The sequence below is a fragment of the Ovis aries genome, chromosome 17 (assembly GCF_016772045.2).
Source record: "Ovis aries strain OAR_USU_Benz2616 breed Rambouillet chromosome 17, ARS-UI_Ramb_v3.0, whole genome shotgun sequence".
NCBI lineage: Eukaryota > Metazoa > Chordata > Mammalia > Artiodactyla > Bovidae > Ovis > Ovis aries.
In genome coordinates this window covers 58,170,489-58,186,008 of record NC_056070.1, presented here as the reverse complement: position 1 = coordinate 58,186,008, position 15,520 = coordinate 58,170,489, and the positions used below count along the sequence as shown (strand labels likewise).

Sequence of the window (15,520 nt, the reverse complement as noted above, 5' to 3'; positions counted from 1 at the left end):
GGGCCACATCAAAACTCAGCATCTCCCTGTGCCCAGTCCTGCTTCTTTCTCCTCCCTTCCCTAGGTAGTGATCCCAAGGGTGTCCCTTGTGGTTGTTCAGCTGCTAAGTTGTGTTCGCCTCTTTGTGACCCCATGACCTGCAGCCCTCCAGGCTTCTCTGTCTATCACTATCTCCCTGAGTTTGCTCAAATTCATGTCCATTGAATCAGTGATGTCATCCAACCATCTCATCCTCTGTCACCCCCTTCTCCTCTTGCCCTCAGTTTTTCCCAGCATCAGGGTCTTTTCCCATGAGTCACCTCTTCATATTAGGTGGCCAAAGTATTGGTGCTTCAGCTTCAGCATCAGTCCTTCCAATGAATATTCAGGGATGATTTCCTTTAGGATGGAATGGTTTGACTCTTTGCTGTCCAAGGGACTCTCAAGAGTCTTCTCTAGTGCCCCAGTTCGAAAGTGTTAATTCTTCAGCCCTCAACCTCCTTTATGGTCCAACTCTCGCATCCATACATGACTCCTGGAAAAAACCATAGCTTTAACTATAAGGACCTTTGTTGGCAAAGTGATGTCTCTGCCTTTTTAAAACATTGTCTAGGTTTGTCATAGCTATTCTTCCAAGGAGCAAGCGTCTTTTAGTTTCATGGCTGCAGTTACCATCCACAGCAATTTTGGACCCCAAGGGTGTCCTTAACAAATCGCTATATGCTAATCTCCATCTCAGATTGACTTATTGAGAAACCTTACAATAACCATGTTAGACCTTCCACCTTTGTTGAAATGAAAGTTCTGATACTTTGGTTAAAAGATAAACATATTACAGATGGTTGAATGGGTAAACAAAATAAAGTCTAGCTGTACAAGGGAATAGTATACAGCCTTGAAAAAGAAGGCGATTCTGACACACTACAATTTGAATGAATCTTGAAAACATGCTAAGTGAAATAAATCAGACACAAAAGGACAAATATTGTATGATTCCACTTCTGTGAGGTTTCTAGATAAGTCAAACCCATAGAGACAGACAGAATGGTGGTTGTGAGGGGCTGCGGGCAGGAGGTGGATATTTAGTGCTTAGTGGGTTTAGAGTTTCACTTGGGGTTAATGAAAAAGTTCTGAAGAGGGATGGTGGTCATGGTTACTACAATGTAAGTGTACTTAATGCAACTAAATTGTACACTTAAAAATGATGAAGATGGGGGAGTGATTCCCTAGTGGTCCAGTGGTTAGGATTCAGGGGTCTCATGGCTGGGGCCTGGATTTGATCCTTGGTAGGGGAACTAAGGTCCCACAAGTGGTGTGGCACAGCCAAAAACAAAAATGGTTAAGCTTTATGTTATATATATATTAACAGTTTTAAAAAAAATCAACAGCAACAAAAACTCTCATATAATCATGATTCCAAGTCTAAAGACCTTTTATCTATTGCTCTTAAACTTTTTCTTTCCTTATCCCCAGTTTAAATATATATATATATATATATATATATATATATATATATTTATTTATTTATTTATTTATTTATTTATTGGCTGTGCTGAGGACTTTTTTGCAGCATGCAGGATGCATACTCTTAGCTGTGGTTTGTGAGATCTAGTTCCCAGATCTGGGATCATACCCCCACCCTGTGAAGTGGAAGCATGGAGTCTTTATCCCTAGACTTCCAGGGAAGGTCCCATATTTTACTTTTTTAGAAATTATTATTTTATTTTAGTTATAGGATGATTACTTTATAATTTTTGATGTCTTTTTGCCATACATCACCATGAATCAGCCACAGGTGCATGTGTCCCCCCATTCTGAACGTGCCCCCCCCACCATCCCTCTGGGTTGTCCCAGAGCACTGGCTTTGGGTGCCATGCTTTACGCATCAAACTTGCACTGGTCATCTTTTTCACATATGGTAATATACACATTTCAATGCTATTCTCTCAAATCATCCCACCCTCACCTTCTTCCACAGAGTCCAAAAGTTTGTTCTTTACATCTGTGTCTCTTTTGCTGCCCTGCATATAGGATCATTGTTACTGTCTTTCTGAATTTTACATATATGTGTTAATATACAGCATTTGTGTTTCTCTTTCTGACATTTCACTCTGTATAATAGGCTTCAGTTTCATCCACCTCATTAGAACTGACTCAAATGCATTCTTTTTTATAGCTGAGTAATATTCCATTGGGTATATGTACCACAACTTCCGTATTCATTCGTCAGCCGATGGACATCTCGGTTGCTTCCATGTCCTAGCTATTGTAAATAGTGCTTCAGTGAACATTGGGGTACATGTGTCTCTTTCAATTCTGGTTTCCTCGGTGTGTATGCCCAGCAGTGGGATTGCTGGGTTGTATGGCAGTTCTATTCCCAGTTTCTTAAGGAATCACATCATACCATTCTCCATAGTGGCTGAACTAGTTTGCATTCCCATCAATCCCTGTATCTTTCTTAAAAATCACAATATCACAGTCATGGTGTATCATCCTTTTCTTGTTTTATTTTTGGCCACGCTTCAAAGTGTGCGAGATCTTAGTTCCCTGAATAGAGTCTTAACTACCGGACCACCAGGGTAGTCCCTATAATTCTTTTTATTTGTTGGTGGACTTGACTTGCTAGTATATTATGGAGACTATTTGCATGTGTGTTCATGAGAGATATTAGTCTGTTGTTTTCTTTTCTGATAACAAGAGTATTAGGGGAATTCTGGCCTCATTGAATGAATTGGGAAGTATTCCCTCTGCTTCTATCCTCTGAAATAGATTGTGGAGAATTTACATAACTTATTTTTCAAATGCCTGATAGAAGTCACCAGTGAATACATCTGGGCATGGTGTTATTTTAGAAGGTTATTTACTATTGATTCAATTTATTTAATATAAGCTTAATCAGATCATCTATTTCTTCTTGTCTGGGTTCTCATCCAGGTTATCAAATTGGTAGGCATAAAGTTATTCATAATACTCTTTTTATTATCCTTTTACTGTCGATAGAGTCTGTAGTGATATCTCCTCTTTCATTTCTGATACTAGTAATTTACATCCTTTCTCTTTCTTCCCCTCCTCCCATGTGGAGGCTGGAGCTGATTGAATTTGGACATTTCCCTTACCCCCAGGTCACTTAGACTCTGATAATATCCCATCAAGTTGTGCTCTGGTTAACTATTAATAGTTTCTCCTGAGGGCAAGCCTGGTTAAACAGAATACTCTGGTGTATTTCAAAATGGTTCATTTACCCTCTCCCCACTGGAACTGTGAGAGGATTTTTCTCTGATGCTTGTGGTAAGAACTTGGTCAAACTTCTAGAGGAAAAACTCACAAAAGAGTGGGACTCCTGTGACTGGGTCCCCCTTGAGCTTTAATCTCTCAGACGTGTCCACACTGAACCTCAGGCAGTGCATCCATTACAGCTCAGGTTTTCCTATCTCAGCACTGTTCTGCTTGTGAGCCTCTGCTTCAGTAAGCTAGACTCCCTGTATTCACCAGTTTCATCAATCTTTTTTAAACTTATTTACTTATTTACAGCTGCATGGTGTCTGTTGTTGCATGTGGGCTTTGTCTGGTTGCAGTGGATGTCTCTTGCTCCAGAGCACAGGCTCTAGGCTCTCGGGCTTCAGTAGTTGCCAGCTGTGGCCCATGTGGCCAGAGCCGCAGTAGTTGTGGCCCACGGGCTTAGCTGCTCCACAGCATGTGGGATCTTCCCAGCTGCTGCTGCTAAGTCACGTCAGTCACGTCCCACTCTGTGTGACCCCATAGACGGCAGCCCACCAGGCTCCCCCCGTCCCTAGGATTCTCCAGGCCAGAACATCGGAGTGGGCTGCCATTTCCTTCTCCAATGCATGAAAGTGAAGAGTGAAAGTGAAGTCGCTCAGTCGTGTCTGACTCTTCGCGACCCCATGGACTGCAGCCTACCAGGCTCCTCTGTCCATGGGATTTTCCAGGCAAGAGTACTGGAGTGGGGTGCCATTGCCTTCTTCCCAGACCAGGGAGCAAATCTGTGTCCCCTGCATTGGCAGGCCGGTTTTAAACCACTGGACCACCAGGGAAGTCCATGTTTCACCAGTCTAGGGGACGGTGGTTTCCTCTGTCATCACCTCTCTTATGGATATAAGAAGAGTGGAAGATTTTTCAGTCTATTCAGCTTTTTACTTGTTATGACAGAGTGGAGGCTTCCAAGCTCCTTAAATGCAGAATCAAAAGTCAACCTAAGAATCTTTAGTAAAACAGAATCTAAGTCAGTCTGGAGAAGGAAGAAGGAAAGAAGGCTTCTTGGAGGAGGTGACCTCTAAAATGAAATCTGGTAGGAGTTAGGAGGAACTACAGAGCCTCTTGATGAGGATGAAAGAGGAAAGTGAAAAAGCTGGCAAAACTCAACATTCAGAAAACTAAGATAATGGCATCTGGTCCCATCACTTCATGGCAAACAGAAGGAAGAAAAGTGGAAGCAGTGACAGATTTTATTTTCCTGGGCTCCAAAATCACTGCAGACAGTGACTGCAGCCATGAAATTAGAAGACACTTGTTCCTTGGAAGGAAAGCTATGACAAACTTCGACAGCATATTAAAAAGCAGAGACATCACTTTGCAGATAAAGGTCTGTATAGTCAAGGCTATTATTTTTCCGGTAATCATGTACAGATGTAAGAGTTGGACCATAAAAAAGGCTGAGCACCAAAGAATTGATGCTTTTGAACCAAGGTTTTGGAGAAGACTCGTAGGAGTCCGTTGGACTGCAAGGAGATCAAACCAGTCAATTCCAAAGGAAATCAACCTTGAATATTCATTGGAAGGACTGATGCTGAAGCTGAAGTGCCAACACTTTGGCTACCTGTTGTGAAGAGCCAACTCGTTTGAAAAAACCTTGATGCTGGGAAAGATTGAAGACAAAAGAAGAGGGCAGCAGAGGATGAGATGGTTAGATAGCATCACCTACTCAATGAATTTGAGCAAACTCCACTCCAGTACTCTTGCCTGGAAAATCCCATGGATGGAGGAGCCTGGTGGGCTGCAGTCCATGGGGTCACTGAGAGTTGGACATGACTCAGTGATTTCACTTTCACTTTTCACTTTCATGCATTGGAGAAGGAAATGGCAACCCATTCCAGTGTTCTTGCCTGGAGAATCCCAGGGACAGGGGAGCCTGGTGGGCTGCCATCTATGGGATCGCACAGAGTCGGACACGACTGAAGCGATTAGCAGTGCAGCAGGAGACAGTGAAGGACAGAGGAGCCTGGTGGGCTGCAGTCCATGGGGTCACAAAGAGTTGGACGTGACTTAGGGACTAAACAATAACAACAACAAGGAGTTAGGCAGATGCAAGTGAGAGGGGATGAGAGCGTGGGGTAGGAAGCTATATGAGACTGACATGATTAGAGCTTAGTGACTGAGAAAAGTGTTGAGAAATCAGACTACAGAGGTGAGCTGAAGTCAGATTTCAGGCGGTCTTACAAGGCATTGAGCTTGCAGAAATACTGTGAGAATGGACATTAAGATTCACAGCACTGAGATGTCACCAAGGAACTCAGCCATATTATAGACATTCTTGACTTCATCCTCACAACAGCTCCATCTGCAAAGTGTTTCGATGAAATTCTGAGTGCTTTAGGGCACTTTGCTGCTATTAAGTGCCCATATAAATTGCAACTTACTGGCTCAGTTGTTTGATTTCCTATTTTTCTTTCCATTTGTGTGTCACCTGTAATTAGAGTTCCAAAGTGCTCTGTACACCAAAGTGCTCAGGGTGATTTTTCTATAAAATAGAGACACATGTTTTCAGCAGTCTGTAAAATGGAATAGACCAAGAAACCCTTTCCATCTCCTATATGAGCACTTGTGTTGAGATTTATGAGACTTATAGTGAGGCCCCTCACTTCTTTCTTAAATGAGTGAATTCATCTTTCTCTTAAGCTTTGTGTGAGGGTGTGTGTAGTTGTGCATATCTTTGTTGTAGCCTCCTCAGTAACACAAACATTTATTGAGCATCTACTATGTGTGGTCAAAACCCTCAGAAATACCTTCTGCTTTCTCTTAGCTTCATCACCCATGGATTCATTCATTCATCCAACCAACCAACCAACCAACCAATAATTTTCCAACAAATCCTAGGAACTAAACTGAGAAGAGAGCACAAGGATGAACAAGATATAGATGGTTCCTATGGAGCCTACATTCTAAGGGAGGAGATGACAGACAAGTAAATAACAAAGAAAACAACTGACTACAGTAAGAGTGGATTTCAGTGACAAACAGTTGTGTATCAATGCCTCAGATGAGGCACGAAGGGATGGTTTTTCTGACGAGGTCACATACAAGGTGAGCTAAAGGGTGGATGGGGCTTCCCTGGTAGCTCAGCTGGTAAAGAATCTGCCTGCAATGCAGGAGACCCTGAGTTTGATTTCTGGGTCAGGAAGATCCTCTGGAGAAGGGTAGGCTACCCACTCCAGTATTCTTGGGCTTCCCTGGTGGCTCAGATGGTGAAGAATCTGCCTGCAATGCGGGAGACCTGAGTTCAATCTCTGGGTTGGGAAGATCCCCTGGAGGAGGGCATGGCAACTCACTGCAGTATTCTTGCCTGGAGAATCCCCACGGACAGAGGAGCCCGGGGGACTACAGACCACGAGGTCACAAAGAGTCAGATGTGACTGAGCCACGAAGCACAGCACAGCAAAGAGTGGATGGGGTCTTAGCTGCACAGAGAAGTGACGTGGAAAGAGTATTGTAGGACAATGGAAGTATGTGCAAAGCACCTCCGCAGAACTCTGTGCTCCCAATCCAGTTCCATCCCTGGTCTGTGCACTGAATCCCACATCCTGCAACTAAGACATGGGACAGCAAAAATAAAAAATAAATAAAAGAGCAAGAGGAGACTGAGGAGAGGGGAAGATCAGGGGAATGGTGTCCTTGTGGGACAACCTCCTTTTGAATGATTAAGTTTGTAGCAAGCAGCGGACACTGAATCCCATCTGTGCAGCCTTTAAAAAAATGAAACTATTGATGGGAGAGTTCTCAAGTACAAGCAAACCTTTTCTTGTTACAGGTAGTTTTTAAGACCAAAGTTGTCCCTACACCCAAGGAATTAATGGGCTTTCCAGGAGGCACAAGTGGTAAAGTACCCACCTGCCAATGCAGGAAACACAGGAGACATGGGGTTCATCCCTGGGTCAGAAAGATCCCCTGGAGGAGGGCATGGCAACCCACTCCAGTATTCTTGCCTGAAGAATCTCCATGGACAGAGGTGCCTGGTGGGCTACGTTCCATAGGGTCGCAAAGAGTCGGACATGACTGAAGCAATTTAGCGTGCCAAGGAATTAATATTTTTTTACTCTTGAAGGCATAAAACAACAACAAAAGGCAATAACACCTATGGTGATAAATATATCAGACTCATGTTGATATTTGAAATAGCTGCTTGTAAAATTCCGAAGTTTATGCTAATGTTTCTAAACATGTGAAATCACATCATTTCCTTCTATTTGCTTCAGGTTAGTCTCCTGGTGTTTTCACTCATTAGTAGTTCCAAATGAGGTGTGATTCCTCAATCTTGCTCACAAGAGCTAAGGTGGTGTCTCAGTGTTAAGTGGAAGGGCGTGCATGCTCAGTAGCTCAGTCGTTTCCAGCTAACTGGAAGGGAGTTTTGTCCTAATTCATGGATTGCTCAAGAATGAACTACTGTTAGGTTTTGGGGCTACTGAATGCAACTTACAGTTCTAATAAAAATTTATTTTTTAAAAGTCAGAAATTGTTGCTAGTAATTAAAAATCAAGATACTGGTTTTTAGAAGCAGAGTGGAGCAGAGTTTTGTTTTTTCTCTCTAGATGTGCATCTATGCATTCAGAAAACTAAGACCATGGCATCTGGTCCCATCACTTCATGGGAAATAGATGGGGAAACAGTGGAAACAGTGTCAGACTTTATTTTGGGGGGCTCTAAAATCACTGCAGATGGTGATTGCAGCCATGAAATTAAAAGACACTTACTCCTTGGAAGGAAAGTTATGACCAACCTAGATAGCATATTCAAAAGCAGAGACGTTACTTTGCCAACAAAGGTCCATCTAGTCAAGGCTATGGTTTTTCCAGTGGTCATGTATGGATGTGAGAGCTGGACTGTAAAGAAAGCTGAGTGCTGAAGAATTGATGCTTTTGAAGTGTGGTGTTGGAGAAGACTCTTGAGAGTCCCTTGGACTGCAAGGAGATCCAACCAGTCCATCCTAAAGGAGACCAGTCCTGGGTGTTCATTGGAAGGACTGATGCTGAAGCTGAAACTCCAATACTTTGGCCACCTCATGTGAAGAGTTGACGCATTGGAAAAAGACCCTGATGCTGGGAGGCATTGGGGGCAGGAGGAGACGGGGACAACAGAGGATGAGATGGCTGGATGGCATCACTGACTCAATGGACATGAGTTTGGGTGAACTCCGGGAGTTGGTGATGGACAGGGAGGCCTGGTGTGCTGCGATTCATGGGGTCGCAAAGAGACGGACACGGCTGAGTGACTGAACTGAACTGAACTGAAGCTTCATTTGCCACAGTTCACACCTGGTCTACCTGCCTCATTTTCATTTTGTGGAGTCACCTGAAGGCATTTGAGTCTGTGGTCACTGAAGGCCTTCTTCAGCAGGCTGAACCATGAGCTCCCAAAATATCCAAGTCCGAGTCCCTGGCACCTGTGAATGTTACCTTAGATAGCAAAAGGGGTTTTGCTGATATGATGGAATTAAGGACCTTGAGGGTCTTCCCTGGCAGAACAGTGACTGAGACTCTGTGCTTCCACTATGAGCAGGATGGGTTTGATCTTTGGTTGGGGAACTAAGATCCTACATGCTGTGCAGTGTGGCCAAAATAAAAGAGTAAACTACAGATCTTGAGATGGAGAGAGGAGCCTGGGTTACCCAGGTGGGCCTTATGTAATCACAGGCACCCTTAGAGCAAGAGGGAGGGAGAGGGAGACTTGAACACAGAGACAGAAGGCGGTGGGATGACAGAAGGAAGACTCTGCTGCTGGCTTTGAAGATGGAGGAAAAAGCTACAAGGCAAGGAATGCAAGGACTGCACATTCTAGAAGCTGGAAAAGGCAAGAAGACAGTCTCCTCTCAAGCCTTGGAGGAAGCAGGGCCCTGTCAGCACCTTGATTTCAGCCCAGTGCAATGGATTTTGGACTTCTAGGTTCTAGAACAGTAAGAGAACAATAATGTGTTGTTTTTAAGTCAGTTGGTTTTTTTCATGTGTTATTAATTTGTTCCTGCAGCCGTGGGAAACTGATACACCCTCTTACCTTGTACATTAATGATCTCTGCTCCTGTCCCCAACTTTAACTCCTTTTTTGAGACCTACATAATCCTGCAGTGAAGTTCTTGAACTCCAGTAGGCCAGTGTGTGACTGAGCAGGGGAAGTGAGGCAGTAAGTACTTGGGGAAGGGTGTTGGCTATTTTCAGCTGTTTTTCTGGGGCTCCAGCAGAGTTGGGGTTCAGTGGCGAGTGCATAGCACCTCAACAGTGGGCTGAGGGGATGTGCGGGCATGGGGAGCACTAAGACCGACTTCTCAGAGTCTCCCTCCTATGATAGATAGCCATATAGATGTTTTAGTCTGGAGCAGTATACCCTCCCCCTTCTTCTGTTTTGGGAAACTCTGCTTCCCCACTTGATCTGGTCCTGGAAATTCACTCACTATAGTCCCTGCTCCCCAGTCAAGGTCTGGGATGTGACTCAACCCAGGCCACTCAGTTGATCCTCTGGGGGTAGGGGTTCTCAGAGTCACTTGGAGGCATTGTTAAAACACAGATTGCTGGGGTTGCACACCCAGAGTTTCTGATTCAGTAGTCTGGCCTGAGAGCTTCCATGCCTGATGAGTTCCCAGGTAATGCTGGTCCAGGGGCCACACTCTAAGAACTCCTGCTTTGGGATTTTGAATGCCAGAAGAGTAGTGGTGAGTGCAACCAAAACAGATGGTTCGTGACTTCCTAAATGACATCTCTGAATCTGATCTGGTTCTAGGCATTCCCAGGGTCTAGTTACTCCTCTTTTATCTCTCCAAGTTCAACTACTTTATGCTTAAGGTATCAATTTCTGGTATCTGTTGCTTGCAACCAAAGATCTCCAATGGATGGAACTTGCAAGGAGCACTCTTGATAGTGGAAAGGGTGGGCCTCATGGAGCACCAGAGGTACGGAGGATAAGTTAGACATAATCTCTAACTGCCAAGACCATATCAGTGTGGATCTTAATGATCATTCATAGGATGCCTGCTGTGTGCCTTATGGATCCTAGGAATTTTATGGCATCCTACCAGCCTTATAGTCATTCTAAAGGGAAGATATCTTTCCATTTATTTTTCACTTGATGATACAGAGGTCCAGGAATTTGCTATTTTATTGGAAATACGTAAAATCATCATAATATTATTAGTGAATGGTAGGTAATATTGAGAAAAGGACAGTAGTTTCCTTCCTCTTAGCATATTTCTCCCCCTTTTTTCATTTTCCCTGGGTGACTAATGGCCGCATTAGCCTGTCCCTACTGCCCTTTAAAATTCTTTTAAAGGGACAAAAATAAACTGATTTTTTTTTTGGACCATCAAAATTAGGTATTTAAAATTTTTTCCAGTCTGCTTTTCAAGTATTAGGTGCTCCAAGTATCCTAGAGAGATCAGAAGAGACTTATTTGGATTTTGACCTACAGGCAGATAAATAAAAACAAGTTTGACCTTTGGAAATCATATGGAAAACATCTAGAATGAAGGAAGATGTTAGCTAAATGTTTAGGGGGAAATAGCTTATTTTATCTTCATTACAAAAAATACTTTATTGAGTGCTTCTAATGCCCTACACCAAATCCGCTTGATTTGTAGTTGCCTTTAGTTGTGGCTGGCTTCATGCATAGGTAACCTGACGGTCAGGTTAACTGCACAGAGTATCTCTTGCTTTCTGCCCCAGGGTATCGTTACTGCCCTGGTGTGGGATATCCATGGGAATCTGTTTACTTATATTCACCTCGGAAGTGACAGATTATGAAAAACCCGTGGTTTAACCTTTCTCTAATGGAGGATGAGTCAATGGAGAAATATTCCCTTCCAGTTCTTATTTCTTGGGAGAACAATCTTTGAGGCTCCTTAGAAGGTCCCAGTGAGACTGAGTGGTCCCCAGCAGGACCAAGCCAAGAATGCTCTTTGAATTAGCTTTCCCTCCTTCCCTGCTTCTTGGTCTCCCATGCTTATTCTGTAGAATCATTCCTACAAATAACCAGCTGCCTGAAAGCCTGGGGTCTCAAGCTCAGCTTTCTGGGAGAATTCAGGCTAGGACAACATTTATTGCAGAAAATTAGAAAAGACAGATAAAGACAGTAAATCACCCTATAATTCTGTTCTCTCTAGAGATCTCTTTTGGTAAGATTTGGGTGTGTATTTTTTGTAATGCTTACACTTGAAGAGATTTTGCCATACATATGTCTATGTATCCTGACTTGCTCTATTGTGAATATTTTCATATGGTTTTCTTCTCCAATGTAATTTAATAGCTGCACAGTTTTTCATTTACTCACTTGTCATGTGTAATACTATGTGCCAGACACTGTACTGAGCACTGAAGACATAGCCATGAACAAATAGATCAGGTCTCTGCTTTCATGAAGCTGACTATCCAGTTAGGATCTTTCCTATGTTCTGATTCGGTATAACTTAGTTAACCAATGCCCTTTGCTCAACTACTTATTGCTTCTGATTTCAGTACTATAAACAGTGCTTCAGAGAACATTCTTAAAGGCATTCTTTGGACTCCTCACTCAATTTTCTCCTCTTGGATAAATTCCTAGAAGGGGAATTGCTGGAAGAAAGAGGATGTGCGTAAATGAAGATGCTGGAATTCCTAACTCTGGCACCCAGGCTGTCAATAACTGTGCTGATGATATCACTGAATTTGAAAACATATATGCACACACGCATGGTAACCAGAGGTGCAGTCAGATGGTTCCTAGCTGTTTCAGATGTGTGGACTCTATGATTTTGACAATTAGCAGGTCAGGCATGGAGTAAGAGGGCTTCCCTGGTAGATCAACTGGTAAAGAATCCACCTGCAATGCAAGAGACCCTGGTTCAATCCCTAGGTTGCTAAGTTCCGCTGGAGAAGGGACAGGTTACCTACTCCAGGATTCTTGGGCTTTCCTGGTGGCTCAGACGATAAAGAATCTGCCCGCAATGCTGGAGATCTGGGTTTTATCCTTGGAGGAGGGCATGGCAACCCACTACAGTATCCTTGCCTGGAGAATCCCCATGGACAGAGGAGCCTGGCGGGCTACAGTCCAAGGGGTCGCAAAGAGTCAGACATGACTGAGCCACTAAGCACATGGAGTAAGAAAGAGGATGAGTCCTGGGTCTGCAAATTACCAGCTGTGTGATTTGTGGCTGTCAATACAGTGGAGACATTAGCTCTTACTTTAAGGGTTGTTACTAAGTAAATATTTATTGAGCTCCTACTTATCACTGACCTCCAAGCTAAGAATTGACAGTCCAGTAGGGAAGGGAAATGTTAGTAAGCCATTACACAAATAAAAGATTAAAAATTGTGTTCTGTGCTATGAGTATGGGATGCTATAAGAATGAATAACAGGGAGATCTGATTTGTGTGGGCAGGGTTTGGGAGATGAGCTGAGACATGAAAATCTGTGGAGGAGTTATTCAGGTCCAGGTGGGGAGAAAAATTCCTTAAAGTAAGAACTGATACAAAGCCATTCGAAGTTGGTATGCGATTGTCTTTTTTCTTTCCAGTCTCACAGCCCTCTCACTTGTAGTGCTTTCTGGAAAGATCACTTCTGAGATCTGATCATCCCATAGTTGGTTTGTCTTCTCATCTAGCTTTTAGTTCACATGCCATGTCAGACAGTCCATTCTCGGGATCATCCTTCTAAAGGTAATCCTCCCATCCCCGTCCTTCGCCTTATTTTATTACCTTGCTGTAGCTTCTTCATAACACCTCCCACGGATCAGACGTTCATATTTATTTGTCGAAAGTCTCTTCCTCCCTCCACCATTACTTAAATCCAAACCCCAAGAGGGAAGGAATTATTTTTGTTGCTGCAGATTTATTTTTTTTTTCACTTTTTAAAATTTTTATTGCAATATAGTTGCTTTACAATGTTGTGTTAGCAACTGCTGTACAGCAAAATGAGTCAGTCATCCTAACACATATTCCCCCCCTTTTGGGTTTCCCTCCCTTTCAGGTCACCCCAGTGCATTAGTGGAGTTCCCAGTGCTTCATGGGATGGCCCCGTCAGCTGGCTATTTTACATATAGTATCAATAGGGTACGTGCGTCACCCCAGCCTCCCAGTTCATCCCACTTTTGGCTTCCCTTTCAGTGCTTAACAACAGACCTTAAGTGAGCCCTCAGTGGTGTTAGGCAACCATGCTTCTTTCTAGTTCCTAGAATATTTACTCTCCCTTTTTCCAAAGTAATCCTTCAATCTCTATCTTTTTCTCAGACCATAGCGTTCTCCTACCACTTTCACTTTTAACCCATGACCTAGACTAGAGTCACACACATCTACCCAGCTCCTAGCACTTGCACCCCTTAACTCCGCCATCCTGCATCCCTCTGTTGATGATCCATTATAGGCCCAACAACTCTCAGGACCCCTTCCACTTCTGCACTGACCCCTGTTTCCTTCTTTTTTTTTTTTTAATTTTAGTTTTTTATTTTTTAAATTTTAAAATCTTTAATTCTTACATGCATTCCCAAACATGAACCCCCCTCCCACCTCCCTCCTCATAACAACTTTCTGGGTCATCCCCATGCACCAGCCCCAAGCATGCTGCATCCTTCGTCAGACATAGACTGGCGATTCAATTCACATGATAGTATACATGTTAGAATGTCATTCTCCCAAATCATCCCACCCTCTCCCTCTCCCTCTGAGTCCAAAAGTCCGTTATACACATCTGTGTCTCTTTCCCTGTCTTGCATACAGGGTCGTCATTGCCATCTTCCTAAATTCCATATATATGTGTTAGTATACTGTATTGGTGTTTTTCTTTCTGGCTTACTTCACTCTGTATAATCGGCTCCAGTTTCATCCATCTCATCAGAACTGATTCAAATGAATTCTTTTTAACGGCTGAGTAATACTCCATTGTGTATATGTACCACAGCTTTCTTATCCATTCATCTGCTGATGGACATCTAGGTTGTTTCCATGTCCTGGCTATTATAAACAGTGCTGCGATGAACATTGGGGTACATGTGTCTCTTTCAATTCTGGTTTCCTCGGTGTGTATGCCCAGCAGTGGGATTGCTGGGTCATAAGGTAGTTCTATTTTGTTGCTGCAGATTTAAATGTTGAATTCTCAGCTCCTGGCATACAATAGTTGCTCAATGCACGTTTGCAAAAAACAAACAAACGGCTTGCTGCAGTGTGCACTTGGCAAAAGCCACAAGCGGGGAAGCTGAGAAGCTGGGGGCGTGGGCATAGACCCGGACCCTGAGCTCCGCCGCACGCCTCACCAGCCCTGCACAGCCCGAGGGGGCGCGCCGGGGGAGGGGCGGGGCCGCCCACCCGGAACCGGAGAGCCGGGAAAGCGGCGGTTTCCGGCGGCGGCGGCGGACACTTCCCGCGGAGGGACCTTCTCGCTTAGGGACCGTGCCGTGGCACCCGGTGCGCCGAGGCAGGCAGGGAGCGTCGGCGATGGACGACCACAGTCTGGACGAGTTCCGCCGGCGCTGGCAGGAGGAGCTGGCTCAGGCCCAGGCGCTGAGGAAGCGGCGGCGGCCCGAGGCTGCCGAGCGGCGGCCGCGGCGGCCCGAGGTGGTGTCCGGGCGCGGCGAGCAGCAGGCCTCGGGGTACCTGGCGCTGGCCCAGGGTCTTCTGGAGGGCGCGGGGCGGCCCCCGGCGGCGCGGGCGACCCGGGCCGAGAGGCAGGAGGCGGCGAGCCGTTCCCGCTCCCCTCCGGCCCGCGACGCTGCCGGGGGCAGAGAGCAGCTGGTGGACCAGCTCATACGGGACCTGGTGAGTGACTGTCGCCTCCCACCAACGCACGGGCAGGCCCCCGCTCCGATACAGACCGCCTAATGAGTTGGAAAGTGACTGTGTGCCACCGGTGGCGGGGGGGCGGGTGGGGGTAGGGAAATGAATAGAGGTGAGTTTGGCGGGCTACGGTCTACGGGGTCGCCAAGAGTAGGACACGACTTAGCGACTAAACAACAGCACAACCCTGTGTTTGTGGATGCATTGAGTATCTTTGGAAGGTGTGGTTTCGAACTGGGGGCGATTTTGTCCCCCGTTTTGGTAGTGTCTGGAGACATTTTTGGATGCCACAACTGGGGCGGGGCAGTGTGGGGTGGCTGGTAGCTGCAAATATCTCGTGGGTAGAGGCCAGAGGTGCACAGGACAGCACCCACAAAAAATTACTTGGTCCAGATCGAGGAAATCCTGGTCTGGAAGGGCTCCTAAACTTGGGGGAGGCAAACCCACCATGCGGATAGGAAGGAATTTTAACTTAGCACAGAGTCGGACACGACTGAAGCGACTTAGCAGCAGCAGCAGCAGCATAT

At 44.9% G+C, this 15,520-nt stretch overlaps 1 protein-coding gene across 2 annotated transcripts in view; it reads left to right on the top strand.

Annotated features, from left to right (window-relative positions):
* The first annotated feature begins 14,582 nt into the window (after positions 1–14,582).
* The window catches only part of FBXW8 (F-box and WD repeat domain containing 8), a 118,539-nt gene continuing 117,601 nt past the window's right edge, over positions 14,583–15,520 (top strand). For both annotated transcript variants that reach the window (XM_042234649.2, XM_027956546.3), the window contains exon 1: positions 14,583–14,975. In XM_042234649.2, coding sequence (XP_042090583.1) covers positions 14,655–14,975 — 321 coding nt within the window. In that variant the 5' untranslated portion in view covers positions 14,583–14,654. The remainder of the gene's footprint in view (positions 14,976–15,520) is intronic.